Here is a 14,529-nt window from a genome sequence, read left to right on the forward strand (position 1 = left end):
AGATGTGGTACAAATGCATAGTATATTGGACCAATATTCAAGACCATATCGTGCATTAATGTTACTGTATAATGTACTGAGATGTAAATCCAAATGAAAACGGACTCCATTTTATCTTCACTCTTTTCCTCACAGGAGCAGTAGCCACATGTCAGCGACGAACTGTCTTTTTTTGGTTGCCCATCATTTGCACTGATCTCCATCCAGACTTATTTATTTCTGTGGGTCGACCCTTCCATACTTACTCATATAAATTCTACGTGCCTGAACAGGAAAATCTGTGTTTATTAAATAAAATAAAGGACAATGAGGATAATTGAGGTAAAATAAGGATAATTTAGGTTTTTGAAGGAAGACAAAATTACGTTGCCACGAGCAGCAAGATGCAATAGTTCGCTCTCACAGAGTCACATCTGCATATATGCAGGGATTCGCTTCACACTGTTACAACGTGGTAGTTACGGGAGCAAAACAGCGGAGAAGTTTAGCCTCGCGCTTCAACGCTCTTATTGTTGCGGTAATTGACCCACTATACTGTTTTCTTTGTGCATCTAAATCATATAACTTAATCTACCTTTAAAACATATGATTATGATGTGTTATATTATAGAGTGAACTGAAAGATACATCAACAATGCAAAACCGGCATTAATTTGTGCGGATGCAAAACACTTCCATGGAAGCACATTTTGTACTCATTAGCATTCAAGTGCCCTCCGAATAAGCCGACTAATTTACCTTGTCTTAGAATCAATTGTAAACGGTGTCAGAGAATCTGCATAATTGTCTGAAACACAATGTTCTTGACATCCTTGACTTTTACTTAGTCTATTGTTAAGATGTTAACATTGAGGGACAAAAAGCTATTAGTAGTTCTGTGAAAAATGAAGCTTTATGCTATTATTAAATAAGTAAGTGAAATAAATATGATAAACCACATATACCTACAGAATTGAATAGTACACAATTTCACAATTATATATATACCAGAAATGCTCTACAAAGAAAATATGAGTCAATACAATTCCAACTTTTTTCACAGAAATAATGCAGAATGTCACAACAAGCACTGGCTATTAAATGAAACTGTACAACTCTACAAGATGTAGAGTGTATAAAGCACACACTGCCTCCTTGCTGTGGTACAGAATTTGCATCACCTAGCTGTGTATTAGCAGCTCAATGCTCAGACACGCTCCTTCCCCGGGAGCAAAATGCTCTTGCTGGGAGGCACACTGGAGTGGCTGGCATGAGGATTATCAGGAGCGGGGATCCTGAGGTAACCCCACAGCAACCATGATACCTGTAGAGCACTTGTGGCCAGAGCCTTGCTTACAAATGACAGCCTCACAGTGGTGTTTATTCTATTCAAGAAAAAGGGAGCAGCAAATAGACTTCACACCGCTCTCTCTCTCTCTCTCTCTCTCTCTCTCTCTCTCTCTCTCTCTCTCTCTCTCTCTCTCTCTCGCACACACACAATGTAATATCATTAGCCTTGTGTGTGTGTAGTAAAGAATATCTTGGCTAATTTATTTTTCCCTCTTCTCGCATTTCGTTTCTAACTGCCTTTGTGCTCCCACGTTGTAGCCCACCTCTCAATTCTCCCTCCCCCAGCGAGTGTCATCGTGACGCACTGACAGCCACAGAATTGCTCACACTGGCTCCAAAGCTGAGAAGAAGCAGGACTATTTGACACGATGGAGAGATGGAAACGGTGTTGGCACTTCTGATCGCAGTGTTAAGAGGAGATTTTCACACTTAAGAGAGAGAAATGACTCACAGGCTCCTCTTTTAACCTTGGGAAGGATGTGGTGAATGGATGATCAACACAGGACTTCGGTGGCTTCTCTTTATTCTCCTCAAGTGTCAGGAAAGCTTTAGCGGCACTAACAAGCACCAGAAGTCACATACATTTTGCGCAACTTTTCGTCTTCACAGACTGGGAGAGGAACAGGGAAGCTCTCACATTGACCAATGTCAACTACCGCTATGGGCGACTCTGCCTTAACTGGCTTAGAGGCAGCAGGTGTGGATGCTGTTAACCCTTTAGGGAGCTCCAATGGCAGCTTGTCCACGAGCAGTGCCTGGGGCATCAGTGGCAGCGGTCCGTGGCTGTTGGCGTGCATGTTAACCCTCATCATCCTGATGACGGCTTGTGGAAACACTCTGCTGATCACTCTGGTGTTTGCCCAGCGCTCCTTACGCAACACCTCCAACTGTTTCCTGGTGTCTCTCTTCCTGTCGGACCTGATGGTGGCGCTGGTGGTGATGCCGCCAGCCATGCTCAATGTGCTGTGCGGGGCCTGGGTGTTGTCGCCGGGCTTTTGCCCCGTGTGGCTCTGCTTCGACGTCATGTGCTGCAGTGCCTCCATTCTCAACCTGTGTGTGATCAGCCTGGACCGCTACCTCCTCATCATCTCGCCTCTGCGTTACAAGCAGAGGATGACGCTTCCCAGAGCCCTGCTTCTGGTGGGAGGGGCATGGGGTCTGGCCGCCCTCGCCTCCTTCTTGCCCATCAAGATGAACTGGCACAGCTTGGGTCACCGAAGTCACCATTTCCCAATGCACGGGGCTGGCAGTGCCAACATCAGCACATACCCAGAGCTAAGCTTGCGGTACCCCACTTCCTACTTCCAGCTGTCACCCGCCGATGGCCTGTCCTTCCAGTGTTGTCTGCGGGTCACCCTGCCCTTTGCCCTGGTGGCATCCGTCCTCACCTTCTTCCTGCCATCCAGCGCTATCTGCTTCACCTACTGTCGGATTCTCCTGGTGGCACGGAGACAGGCAAGGCGAGTGGCGGCGCTAAGTCACCCTCCGTACCCACAACATTCGCCCAGAGGGCCTTCTCAGCCTCCCTCACCAGGTGGGTGCGCCGCGGGACATGCTCATCATGACAGAGAAGACTACAATCAGGAGCGCTCTATGTCACACCAAGTACCGGTGAGAGGGAGAGGGGAGTTGTAGAGGAAATTAAGGGAGATACATTGAGGCTATATCTCACAGCTGTGTAAACTGTCACTGCATGATCACTGTGTGCCTGGATAGATTTCCACCATGATGCCTTTTCTGCCTCTCAGATCAGTTGGGTCGTTCCACAAAAAGAGTGCCTTTCGCGTCCCTTTGATATTTTTATAGAAATTGAGTTCCAATATTGAATTGTAAAAGCCTGTAAAAGCCTGTTATATTAAATTAAGTACCCCTTTAATATAGACCACATGGAGAATTCAATAAATCTGATTTTTTAAATATTATTCATATTCAACATATTCAACATCCATGTCCCACCATGGACTCTCTGTGACTTCTGAAAGATTTTAACCCACGTAACCCCAAAATGTCTCCAAGTTTTCACCATCATTGTAAAGCCTTAGTTATTTGGTTGCTTTGACAAAGTCATTCATGACGATTATTATTTATTAATGTGATTAGTGATTATTTTAAGGTCAACCCTGTTACGTGAACTGAACTCTGAAACGGGGCGGCAGGGTAGCCTAATGGTTAGAGAGCTGAACTAGTAACTGGAAGGTTGCAAGTTCAAACCCCCTGAGCTGTCAAGGTACAAAATCTGTCGTTCTGCCCCCAAACAGGCAGTTAACCCACTGTTCCTTGGCCATCATTGAAAATAATAATTTGTTCTTAACTGACTTGCCTAGTTTTAAAAAAATAAGGTGAAACTATTGCTTTTTAAAGAAACATTGAATATCTTATAGTCAATCCTAGTGTAAAAGCAGGTAAGCTAGTTCTACTCTTTTTGGCCATTTTCTGGTGGAAAACTGACCTGGTAGACAATAACGCGTCAACCGTTGTTTAGACAAGCTAGAAATGTTTTAACAATAAAAAAATAGAGAGATGAATCAAGAAGGTGAGATTAAAGAGCGACTGAACAAATGTTTTAGAAAAACGAGACTGATTTCCTGACTGATTCTGCGTTTGGTTAATGATGTTTGTCTTCCATAAGACACTGTAGACGTGGAAGCCTATTTCACTTCCTCAAAATCCCCAGAATGAATCTAAGATAACTCATGAAATCGGTACTAAATGTTGATTTTTTTCTGAGGATGATATAGTTGCACAATTTTAAATCTAAGGTGTTTGGCGCAGTATTTCTCAAGTAAAAAAATGTGCAATGTGTTGCTATGTGTTGTCTTATGCAAACAAAGTCAGAGCTGCTGGGGCAGGTCTGTCTCACTGTCTATGCTATTGGATAGAGAACAGTCACTGAAGCTGATCACCCTATGTTAGTAGGCAAATGGAAATCAGCAAATCAAAACCCATTCTTCATTTACCCACTGTGATGCACGGATGTTCTAAACTTCGTTTTAGACTACTTACTTTATGACCAAAATTATCCTATTTACACATGTAGCACATTTTGACACTAGAATAACTGTTTGACTCATATCGTTGCCACATAGGCTGTTTTCAAAGGGATTCGTTGCTTTTTAAAGGCAGTTCCTCTTTAAAGGTGGAGTGGGTGGGTTACAGAGCCTTCAGAAAGTATGCATACCCCTTGACTTATTCCACATTTTATTGTGTTACTGCCTGAATTCAACATTTATTTACAAAACGAAAACATGTTTTTTGAAATGTTAGCTAATTTATTGAAAATGAAATACATATGTATTCATACCCCTGAGTCACTACTTTGTAGAAATACCTTAGGTGGCGATTACAGCTTTGAGTTGTCTTGGGAATGTATGTATTAGCTTTGCACATCTGGATTTGGTGATTTTCTCCCATTCTTCCTTGCAGATTTTCTCAAGCTCTATTAAAATAGATGTGGAGTGGCGGTGAACAGCAATCTTCAAGTCTTGCCACAGATTTTCAATGGGATTTAAGTCTGTGCTTTGGCTGGGCACTCATTCTTGTTCTGAAGCCATTCCAGCATTGCCTTGGCTGTAAGCTTGGAGTCATTGTCCTGTTGGAACGTAAATCTTCGCCCACAATCTAAGGTCGTTTGCACTATGAAGCAGGTACTCATCAAGGATTTGCCTGTATTTGGCTCCATTCATTGTTCCCTCTATCCTTACCAGTCTCCCAGTCCCTGTTGCTGAAAAGCATCCCCATAGCATGATGCTGCCACAACCATGCTTCCCGGTAGGGATGGTGTTAGACGGAAGATGAGCTGTACCTGCTTTTCTCCAGACATAGAGCTTTGCATTCAGGCCAAATAGTTACATTTTTGTCTCATCAGACCACAGAATCTTTTGCCTTATGCTCTGAGTCTTTCACATGCCTTTTTGCAAATTCCAAGCGTGCTGTCATATGCCTTTTTCTCAGGAGTGGCTTCCGTCTGGCCACTCTCCCATAAAGCCCAGATTGGTGAAATGCTTTAGAGATTGTTGTCCTTCTGGCAGGTTCTGGATAGTCCCATATTTTTTCAGTTTTCCAATGATGGTGACCACTGTGCCCTTGGAAACTTTCAACACACTAGAAATTGGTTTATATCCTTCCCCAGATATATGCCTCAACACAATTATATGTCAGAGATCTACATACAGTTCCTTGGACATGGTATATTTTCTGATCTGACATACACTGTCAACTGTGGGACCGTATATAGACAGGTGTGTTTCTCTCTAAAAACATGTCCAAAAAAATTGGTCACAGTTGGACACCAATCAAGTTGTATTGACATCTCAAAGATGATGAAAGATATTTGAAGTTTAATAGCAAAGGGTTGTGAATACTTATGTAAATTAGATTTCGGTATTTCATTTTCAAATACATTTGCAAAAATGTCTAAACTTTGTCATTATGGGGTACATGGGTGAGAAAAAAAACAATTTAATACCTTTTAAATTCAGGCTGTAACACAACAAAGTGTGGAATAAGTCAAGGGTTATGAATACTTTCTGAAGGCACTGTAAGTAAGTGTGTGTTTGTGTGTGTGAGAGTTGGCCTTGCCACTTTGCACTCGTTGATCTCCCCTCTATTAAAGTGAGGTGGGCAGCTGAGGAATTGACACACTGAATACATTTTCTTACATCCACTAAAATAAAAGAAACGGAATAGAGTGAAATAAGTGAGACAGTTTAAGATGAAAGATGGGAAAGAGCTTGAAATTCAGAAAATAAACATCTGAAAGAGACAGAGGGAGGAGAGACGATGGCGCCTGTTGAAGGCAAAGTGGTTGCTTGTTAGAATAAATGGCACAGACCTTGCATTGTATTTATGTAGTCAAGGGCCTGCATCTCCACTCCTGAGATTGAGTGCCAAGGACAATAATTCATAACAATGTTGTTCCACGCAGACTTTTCAATGTATTCAGCAACACGTCACATCTCTTTCAATGTGATAATTACATCTTGTTAAATGCAAGCGTTAACTTTTTTCAGACTCCTTGACAATACCAGGCCAAGGATGCATCTAAAGTGTGTCATCTTCTTCTCTTGAAAGCAACATGGTGGAAGCTATAGTTTATTTTCTTTCGCCACCAATTATAAAACCTAAGTATTTACATGGTAGCTCTTAGGTACAGAGTAAGTGCACATTGATACATAATACTTACAGCTATTTATACCCGTTTGCTGTTTCTATATAATGAACTTTCTATGCATTAGATTTGTACTCACCCTGGAATTGTTGTTTTAATTCCATTGAGTTAATTTGAAAATCCTTGAAAATGTGCATGCCGCAAACGTGTGTAACAGTTTTAAGAATCATGTAACAATGTGGACCTGTAGCTACCATGTCAATTTAAATACCTACGTTTTTGGACACATTGTGATGCAGTCCTTATCTCTTACTGCCCTGTCTGTCCCTCTATCCTCAGTTGTCAGTGAACAGCGAGCGGCGGCTGGCCCACAGGCAGGGCCGGAGGGCAGTGAAGGCCAGTCTGACCCTGGGAGTCCTGCTGGGCCTCTTCTTCAGCGCCTGGCTACCCTTCTTCATCACCAACATGGCCCAGGTCAGTGGCTCAGACTAGGTGAGCCTTTGGATTAAAGGGATAGTTCAGCAATTTAAGCAATCTATCCCTTTAATGTCAAGCTTGGAAGAGTATACATGTTCTTCTGAAATTCTAGTGAAATATCAATTTCCAAACTTGCACTTTATGTCCAAGTTAATAAATGAAATAGGCTTATAGGATGCGCAATCAAATCTGGCCATTATTTTTCTTTATCAATGATATTGTGCCTTGTTGCTGTCAACTTTTAGATTCAAAGGACTCTCTTACCATCTTAAATCGAGGGATTTCCAGGAAGAACGATGAGCCAAAACCCTATGGGATCAGCTAGCTGCTCAGAGCTGAGACTAATAGAAATCTTTAAATTGGTTGCTGCTCATCTTCTCAGGGTCGAAACTTGCAAACCACAAGCACACAGTATATTGTCGATCTGTTCTCCTTATGTTCATTGTGTACAGCCTATTAATTGAAATTAATTCACTGTATTACAGAACCTGGATCACATAAATTCAATGCCTGATGCATCATCTTATAGCAATTAAGCTCCCCTTTGTCTGTGCTCCAACTCTGAGGTTACCTTATTCCTCTGACTGGGAAAGGTGTCCGCACAGTGTGTAACATAAAAGGATTTAATCTAAATTGGTAATTATTGTTGTCCTGCTTTCAGGCTTTCAATGATCCAGTCATTTCATTTCCCATCTGTGTCCCTCACTTCACTCTTCCAGAATATAGCCAACAGAGGTTTCAGTGTCTGCCTTCCTCCCCCCTCCCTTCACACTCCATGTGGTATGTGAACACCCCCTCCCTTTTTTCACCTTCTCACTCCCTGCCTCCTTCCATCTTGATAAGATAGGACACGTTCCTCCAACAGCAGTCTCCACCCTCTCTCTCTGATATGCCATAGTGAGCCAGTTTCTCACCCTTCTATGGGTTATGTCCCTAATTTACATATATATGTTCTACTCAGGCCCAATTACAGTAGCTGTACACTGATGAAAAGAGCATTTGAAATAATATTTTCTGTTTTACCTCTTATTGGCTACATATTTCAATTGGATACATACAGTGCCTATCATAAGTATTAACCCCCCCCCCCCCCCACCTGGATTTCTTCACATTTTGTGTTACAAAGTAACATACTAATATATACTGAATAGATAAGTATTCATCCCCCGAGTCAATACAAAAAAAACACCTTTGGCAGCAATTATAGCTGAGTTTTGGGTGGTTAAGACTCTAAGCTCTGCACACCTGGATTGTACAATACTTGCCCATAATTATTTTCAAAGATTGTTCAAGCTCTGTCAAGTTGGTATTTAGTATTTTATTAGGATCCCCATTAGCTGATGCAAAAGCAGCAGCTACTCTTCCTGAGGTCCACACAATAAATGAAATAATACAGAACATTAATAGACAAGAACAGCTCAAGGACATAACTGCTAAATGGCTGTCTAACAATGATGAACAACCAAATTCTGGGTAAGTAAAAATACAGTGCATTCGGAAAGTATTCAGACCTGTTCCCTTTTTCCACATTTTGTTACGTTACTGCCTTATTCTAAAATGTATTAAATATCTACACACAATACCCCATAATGACAAAGCGAAAACATGTTTTTATACATTTTTGCACATGTATTAAAAATGAAAAACACACTTTACATAAGTATTCAGACACTTTTCTATGTGACTCGAAATTGAGCTAAGGTGCATCCCGTTTCCATTAGAGTCCACCTGTGGTAAATTCAATTGATTGAACATGATTTGGAAAGGCACACACCTATCTAGATAAAGGTCCCACAGTTGATCGTGCATGTCAGAGCAAAAACCAAGCCATGAAATCAAAGGAATTGTCTGTAGAGCTTCGAGACAGGATTGTGTCGAGGCACAGATCTGGGGAAGGGTACCAAAACAATTCTGCAGCATTGAAGGTCCCCAAGAACACAGTGGCCTCCATCATTCTTAAATGGAAGAAGTTCGGAACCACCAAGACTCTTCCTAGAGCTGGCCACCCGACCAATCTAAGCAATCGAGGGAGAAGGGCCTTTGTCGGGGAGGTGACCAAGAACCCAATGGTCACTCTGACAGAGTTCCAGAGTTCCTCTGTGAAGATGGGAGAAACTTCCAGAAGGACAACCACCTCTGCAGCACTCCACCAATCAGTCCTTTATAGTAGAGACACCAGGTGGAAGCCACTCCTCAGTGGAAGGCACATGACAGCCTACTTGGAGTTTGCCAAAGGGAACCTAAAGGACTTTCAGACCATGAGAAACAAGATTCTTTGGCCTGAATGCCAAGCGTTGCGCCTGGAGGAAACCTGTCACCATCCCTACCGTGAAGCATGATGGTGGCAGAATCATGCTGTGGGGATGTTTTTCAGCGACAGGGAGAATAGTCAGGATCGAGGGAAAGATGAACGGAGCAAAGTACAGAGAGATCCTTGATGAAAACCTGCTCCAGAGCACTCAGGACCTCAGACTGGGGCAAAGGTTCACCTTCCAACAGGACAACAACCCTAAGCACACAGCCAAGACAACGCAGGAGTAGCTTCGGGACAAGTCTCAATGGCCTTGAGTGACCCAGCCAGAGCCCGGACTTGAACCCGATCAAACAACTCTGGAGAGACCTCAAAATAGCTGTTCCGCGATACTCCCCATCCAACCTGACACAGCTTGAGAGGATCTGCAGAGTAGAATGGGAGAAACTCCCCAAATATAGGTGTGCCAAGCTTGTAGCATTATATCCAGAAGACTCAAGGCTGTAATCGCTGCCAAAGGTGCTTCAACAAAGTACTGAGTAAAGGGTCTGAATACTTACACTACTGTCAAGTTTCAGAACACATACGCATTCAAGGGTTTTTCTTCATTTTTACTATTTTCTACATTGTAGAATAATAGTGAAGACATCAAAACAATGAAACAAAATATCATAACCGCCATCGATAAGAGACAATACTGTGCAGCTGTATTCATCGACCTGGTCAAGGCTTTAGACTCTGTCAATCACCACATTCTTATCGGCAGACTCAACAGCCTTGGTTTCTCAAAATGACTGCCTCGCCTGGTTCACCAACTACTTCTCAGATATTCGTCGCCAAACCCACTGGCTCCAGGTTATCTATAAGTCTTTGCTAGGTAAAGCCCCACCTTATCTCAGCTCACTGGTCACCATAGCAGCACCCACCCGTAGCACGCGCTCCAGCAGGTATATTTCACTGGTCACCCCCAAAGCCAATTCTTCCTTTGGCCACCTTTCCTTCCAGTTCTCTGCTGCCAATGGCTGGGACGAACTGCAAAAGTCACTGAAGCTGGAGACTCATATCTCCTGCACTAACTTCAAGCACCAGCTGTCAGAGAAGCTCACAGATCACTGCACCTGTACATAGCCCATCTGTAAATAGCCCATCCAACCACCTCATCCCCATACTGTTATTTTGCTCCATTGCACCCCAGTATCTCTACTTGCACACTCATCTTCTGCACATCTATCACGTCAGTGTTTAATTGCTATATTGTAATTATTTCACCACTGTGGCCTATTTATTGCCTTACCTCATTTATCCTACCTCATTTGCACACACTGCATACAGACTATTTCTATCTTATTATTGACTGAATGTTTGTGTATTCCATGTGTAACTCTTGTGTTGTTGTTTGTGTTGCACTGCTTTGCTTTATCTTGGCCAGGTCACAGTTGTAAATGAGAACTTGTTCTCAACTGGCCTACCTGGTGAAATTCTATTTTATTTTTATGTAACCCAAAGTGTTAAATCAAAATAGATTTTATATTTCAGATTCTTCAAATAACCACCCTTCGCCTTGATGACAGCTTTGCATACTCTTGACATTCTCTCAACCAGTTTCATGAGGTAGTCACCTGGAATGCATTTCAATTAACAAGTGTGCCTTGTTAAAAGTTAATTTACGGAATTCCTTCCCCTCTTAACGCGTTTGAGCCAATAATTTGTGTTGTGACAAGGTAGGGGGGTATACAGAAGATATACCCATTTGGTAAAAGACCAAGTCCATATTATTGCAAGAAGAGCTCAAATAAGCAAAGAGAAACGACAGTCCATCATTACTTTAAGACATGAAGGTCAGTCAACACGGAACATTTCAAGAACCTTTAAAGTTTCTGCAAGTGCGGTCACAAAAACCATCAAGCTCTATGATGAAACTGGCTCTCATGAGGACCGCCAAAGAAATGGAAGACCCAGAGTTACCTCTGCTGCAGAGGATAAGTTCATTAGAGTTAACCGCCTCAGAAATTGCAGCCCCAAAAAATTCAACTTCAACTGTTCAGAGGAGACTGCGTGAATCAGGCCTTCATTGTCAAATTGCTGCAAAGAAACCACTACTAAAGGACACCAATAATAAGAGACTTCGGCCAAGAAACATGAGCAATGGACATTAGACCGGTGGACATTTGTCCTTTGGTCTGGAGTCCAAATTGGAGATTTTTGGTTCCAACCACTGTCTTTGTGAGACGTGGTGTGGGTGAACGGATGATCTCTGCATGTGTATTTCCCACTGTAAAGCATGGAGGTGGTGGTGTTATGGTGTGGGGGTGCTTTGCTGGTGACACTGTCTGTGATTTATTTTGAATTTAAGGCACACTTAACCAGCATGGCTACCACAGTATTCTACAGCGATATGCAATCCCATCTGGTTTGGGCGTAGTGGGATTATCATTTGTTTTTCAACAGGACAATGATGCAACACACCTCCAGGCTGTGTAAGGGCTATTTTACCAAGGAGAGTGATGGAGTGCTGCATCAGATGACCTGGCCTCCACAATCCCCCAACCTCAACCAAATTGAGATGGTTTGGGATGAGTTGGACCACAGAGTGAAGGAAAAGCACCCAAAAAGTGCTCAGCATATGTGGAAACTCCTTCAAGACTGTTGGAAAAGCATTCCAGGTAAAGCTGGTTGAGAGACTGTCAAGCGTGTACAAAGCTGACATCAAGGCAAAGTGTTGCTATTTGAAGAATCTCAACTATATTTTGATTTGTTTAACACTTCCTTGGTTACCACATGATTACAATTGTTATTTCATAGTTTTGATGTCTTCACTATTATTATTGTAGAAATAGTACAAATAAAGAAAAACCCTTGAATGAGTCAGTGTTCTAAAACTTTTGACAGGTAGTGCATGTGAATTTAATAGTTTTTTATTTTTAATAACTAGCAAAAATGTCTAAAAACCTGTTTTTGTTTAGTCATTATGAGGTATTGTGTGTAGATTGATGAATGTTTTTATTTATTTAGAATAAGGCTGTAACGGTCTGAATATTTTCTGAATGCACTGTATATTAATTAGGCTTGCCATAAATACATATGCAACCTTTTAGTTAAAATACTTTTCATTAATTTGTAAACATTTATATAAAAAAGTGTGTAGATTGGTGACCCCCTATAAAATTCAATCCCACTTTGTAACGCAACAAAACGCGAACAAACAAGGGGGGTGCATACTTATGATAGGTACTATATTTCCGACAAACTACATATTTCTGATAAGAATACTTTTGTTTCACAAAATCTTAAATGTTGTGTACATACTGAACACAACCCCAATGCCTGTCTGTTGCCCTTTCTCTCACCTGTCAGGCGGTATGCGAGTGTGTTCCCCCGGCACTCTTCGATGCCATCACTTGGCTGGGCTACTGTAACAGCACCATGAACCCCATTATCTACCCGCTGTTCATGCGTGACTTCAAACGGGCCCTGGGACGACTGCTGCCCTGCTGCTCTACCCGCTCGCCCCACAGACCCTCGCCGGAGCTCTCCCTCTGCAACTCTGGTGAGCCCAACCTGCCCACAGAGCCCCCCTCCCTGGCTTCCGATCCCCGACAGCCCCCCGCCACTGCCACAGACGCCGTCAACTTGTATGATGCAGAGCATGCTGGGATTGAGCTGCCCTTGCTGCTGCCTAATCAGGTGGACACACTGGACTGAAGGGGACGATGGAGAAGAGAGCATGAACAGATGCTGTGTTACATACTAAAATATGACCACCATACATTGGAGGAAGGTGTGTCTTGTTGGGGTTGGAAGCAAGATGTAAAAATGATCTAGAAGGTGTAATTTAGCATACAGGGCAGGAGTGGATGATGAAGAGCTAGGCACTGAAAATCACTGGGCGACGTCACTGTGATAACCATAATCCCCAACAGATGGAATAATCGACCGGAGGAATTTAGGAATATAGTTAGAATTCATTCATGCTGCATTGTCTTTATATCCATAAAAGTGGGGGATGTCTATAATTAAATGTGTTGTAATTAAATGTTTTTACATCCTGCCTACATAAAACTGACAATACTTTAACACACTATACATTATGCAACAGATTAACTTGTAAATGAAATGATTGACAAAACTTAGACTGCCATAGTTAAATAAAAAATTGTTTTCTTTTACGTTTGTGGTACGGATGCCTTAGGTGAGTGTTCTGGCACCGAGTGTGCTGTTAAGGTAAAGGAGGTCTTTCCACACACGATTGGGATGTTGTTGATAATAAGTTGAGAAGAGGCAGACAAACTGCAGTGAGGCAGTTGGTCCTGTAACCTCCTATGTCCGCCTGTTTGGTCCCATGTGTTTGTGCTCGGGAGTCCAGCGTGTGTCCTCCCAACTCCAGGACGTGTGTTCAGTGTCAGACTCTGTCCCCTCCACTCCCTCCCCCCATATCTCCTCCAGCTCTTTTCCCCATCCATCAAACTCTAGATGGGAAGGTGCACCGTTGTCCTCATGGGTGGCATTCCCCTCAGAACTCTGTTGCAGGTTGCCCTCAAGAATGTTTTCAGTTGAAACAACATCGATTTCGTTTAGCGAGTCCAACAGATCAGATATGTCGGGGATGTCCCAACCGTCTCCCATATCCTCTTTTTCCTCCAGCTGACCTCCCTCACCCATGCAAGTCTCACCTGCTCCAGCCGAAGAACCAACCAGTTTTTGCTTTTCAGCCACGTCCCCTTGTATTGATTGGATCATGGCTATGTCCAGTTTTCTCTCGGTCATAGTGAGTGGTTGAAGAGGTCCACCCCCAGCTCCTGGAACTTCTCTGGTGGGCATGCCCACTGCTACGAGGATGGTATCCATCTGACGCATGTAGTCCAAGTGACCTTTCACCTAAAAGAAGGGGGGGGGGTTAAAATCATTTGAATATGTGCAAAGAAGGGAAAGTGGGCTTTGTGGACACATTTTCACCCTTTTACCGATGGAAATTAAAAACATACCATGGACTTGTTTTAATAACTGGAAATTACGTCACATTGTGGTAACTGAAGTTTTGAGTTCCATCATTTCCATTCAAACAGTAGGGCCAAGGACAATACCAGTGTCGCAATATTTTTTTCATGGCAAAAATGAAAACACGAAGCAGACCAAAATCTCTGGTCCTCTAAACCTGCTGTATGTAAAATATTGTGTGCTATAGCTTGTAAAATAAATACATGTGATAATGATTTAATGATGCTTCGTGTTCTGTTTCCTTGACACGACACTGGTATCATCCCGACCTTATTCAACACATGTCAAGGTTGTAATGCTCTCCAAGTTGTCCTTTGTGCATTGCCTAGTTAAGTAAAGGTTACATTTAAAATAAAATTTAAATCTACCA

The 14,529-nt window shown here is 42.5% G+C and overlaps 2 protein-coding genes across 3 annotated transcripts in view; one reads left to right on the forward strand and one right to left on the reverse strand.

Annotated features, from left to right (window-relative positions):
* Positions 1-14,529, reverse strand: part of LOC139416560 (transmembrane and coiled-coil domains 4) — a 37,729-nt gene that overhangs the window by 8,630 nt on the left and 14,570 nt on the right. The window contains exon 14 of one of the 2 annotated variants that reach the window (XM_071165323.1): positions 13,835-14,039. In XM_071165323.1, coding sequence (XP_071021424.1) covers positions 13,835-14,039 — 205 coding nt within the window. Of the gene's footprint in view, positions 1-4,186; positions 14,040-14,529 lie in introns of those variants that run through there. The other variant, XM_071165322.1, reaches the window with a different exon arrangement.
* Positions 1,990-12,866, forward strand: LOC139416996 (5-hydroxytryptamine receptor 6-like). Its single transcript, XM_071166228.1, has 3 exons — positions 1,990-2,940; positions 6,776-6,910; positions 12,519-12,866. Exons 1-3 carry the CDS (start codon positions 1,990-1,992, stop codon positions 12,864-12,866), a joined length of 1,434 nt encoding a protein of 477 aa, XP_071022329.1.

Source organism: Oncorhynchus clarkii, chromosome 9, assembly GCF_045791955.1.
Source record: "Oncorhynchus clarkii lewisi isolate Uvic-CL-2024 chromosome 9, UVic_Ocla_1.0, whole genome shotgun sequence".
Lineage (NCBI taxonomy): Eukaryota > Metazoa > Chordata > Actinopteri > Salmoniformes > Salmonidae > Oncorhynchus > Oncorhynchus clarkii.

Excerpts from the sequence above, each read along its gene's own strand:
- LOC139416996 (XM_071166228.1), top strand. The coding sequence starts at position 1,990 with ATGGGCGACTCTGCCTTAACTGGCTTAGAGGCAGCAGGTGTGGATGCT. Across the intron at positions 2,941-6,775 it reads CTATGTCACACCAAGTACCG|TTGTCAGTGAACAGCGAGCG; the intron begins GTGAGAGGGAGA and ends CTCTATCCTCAG. Across the intron at positions 6,911-12,518 it reads TCATCACCAACATGGCCCAG|GCGGTATGCGAGTGTGTTCC; the intron begins GTCAGTGGCTCA and ends CTCACCTGTCAG.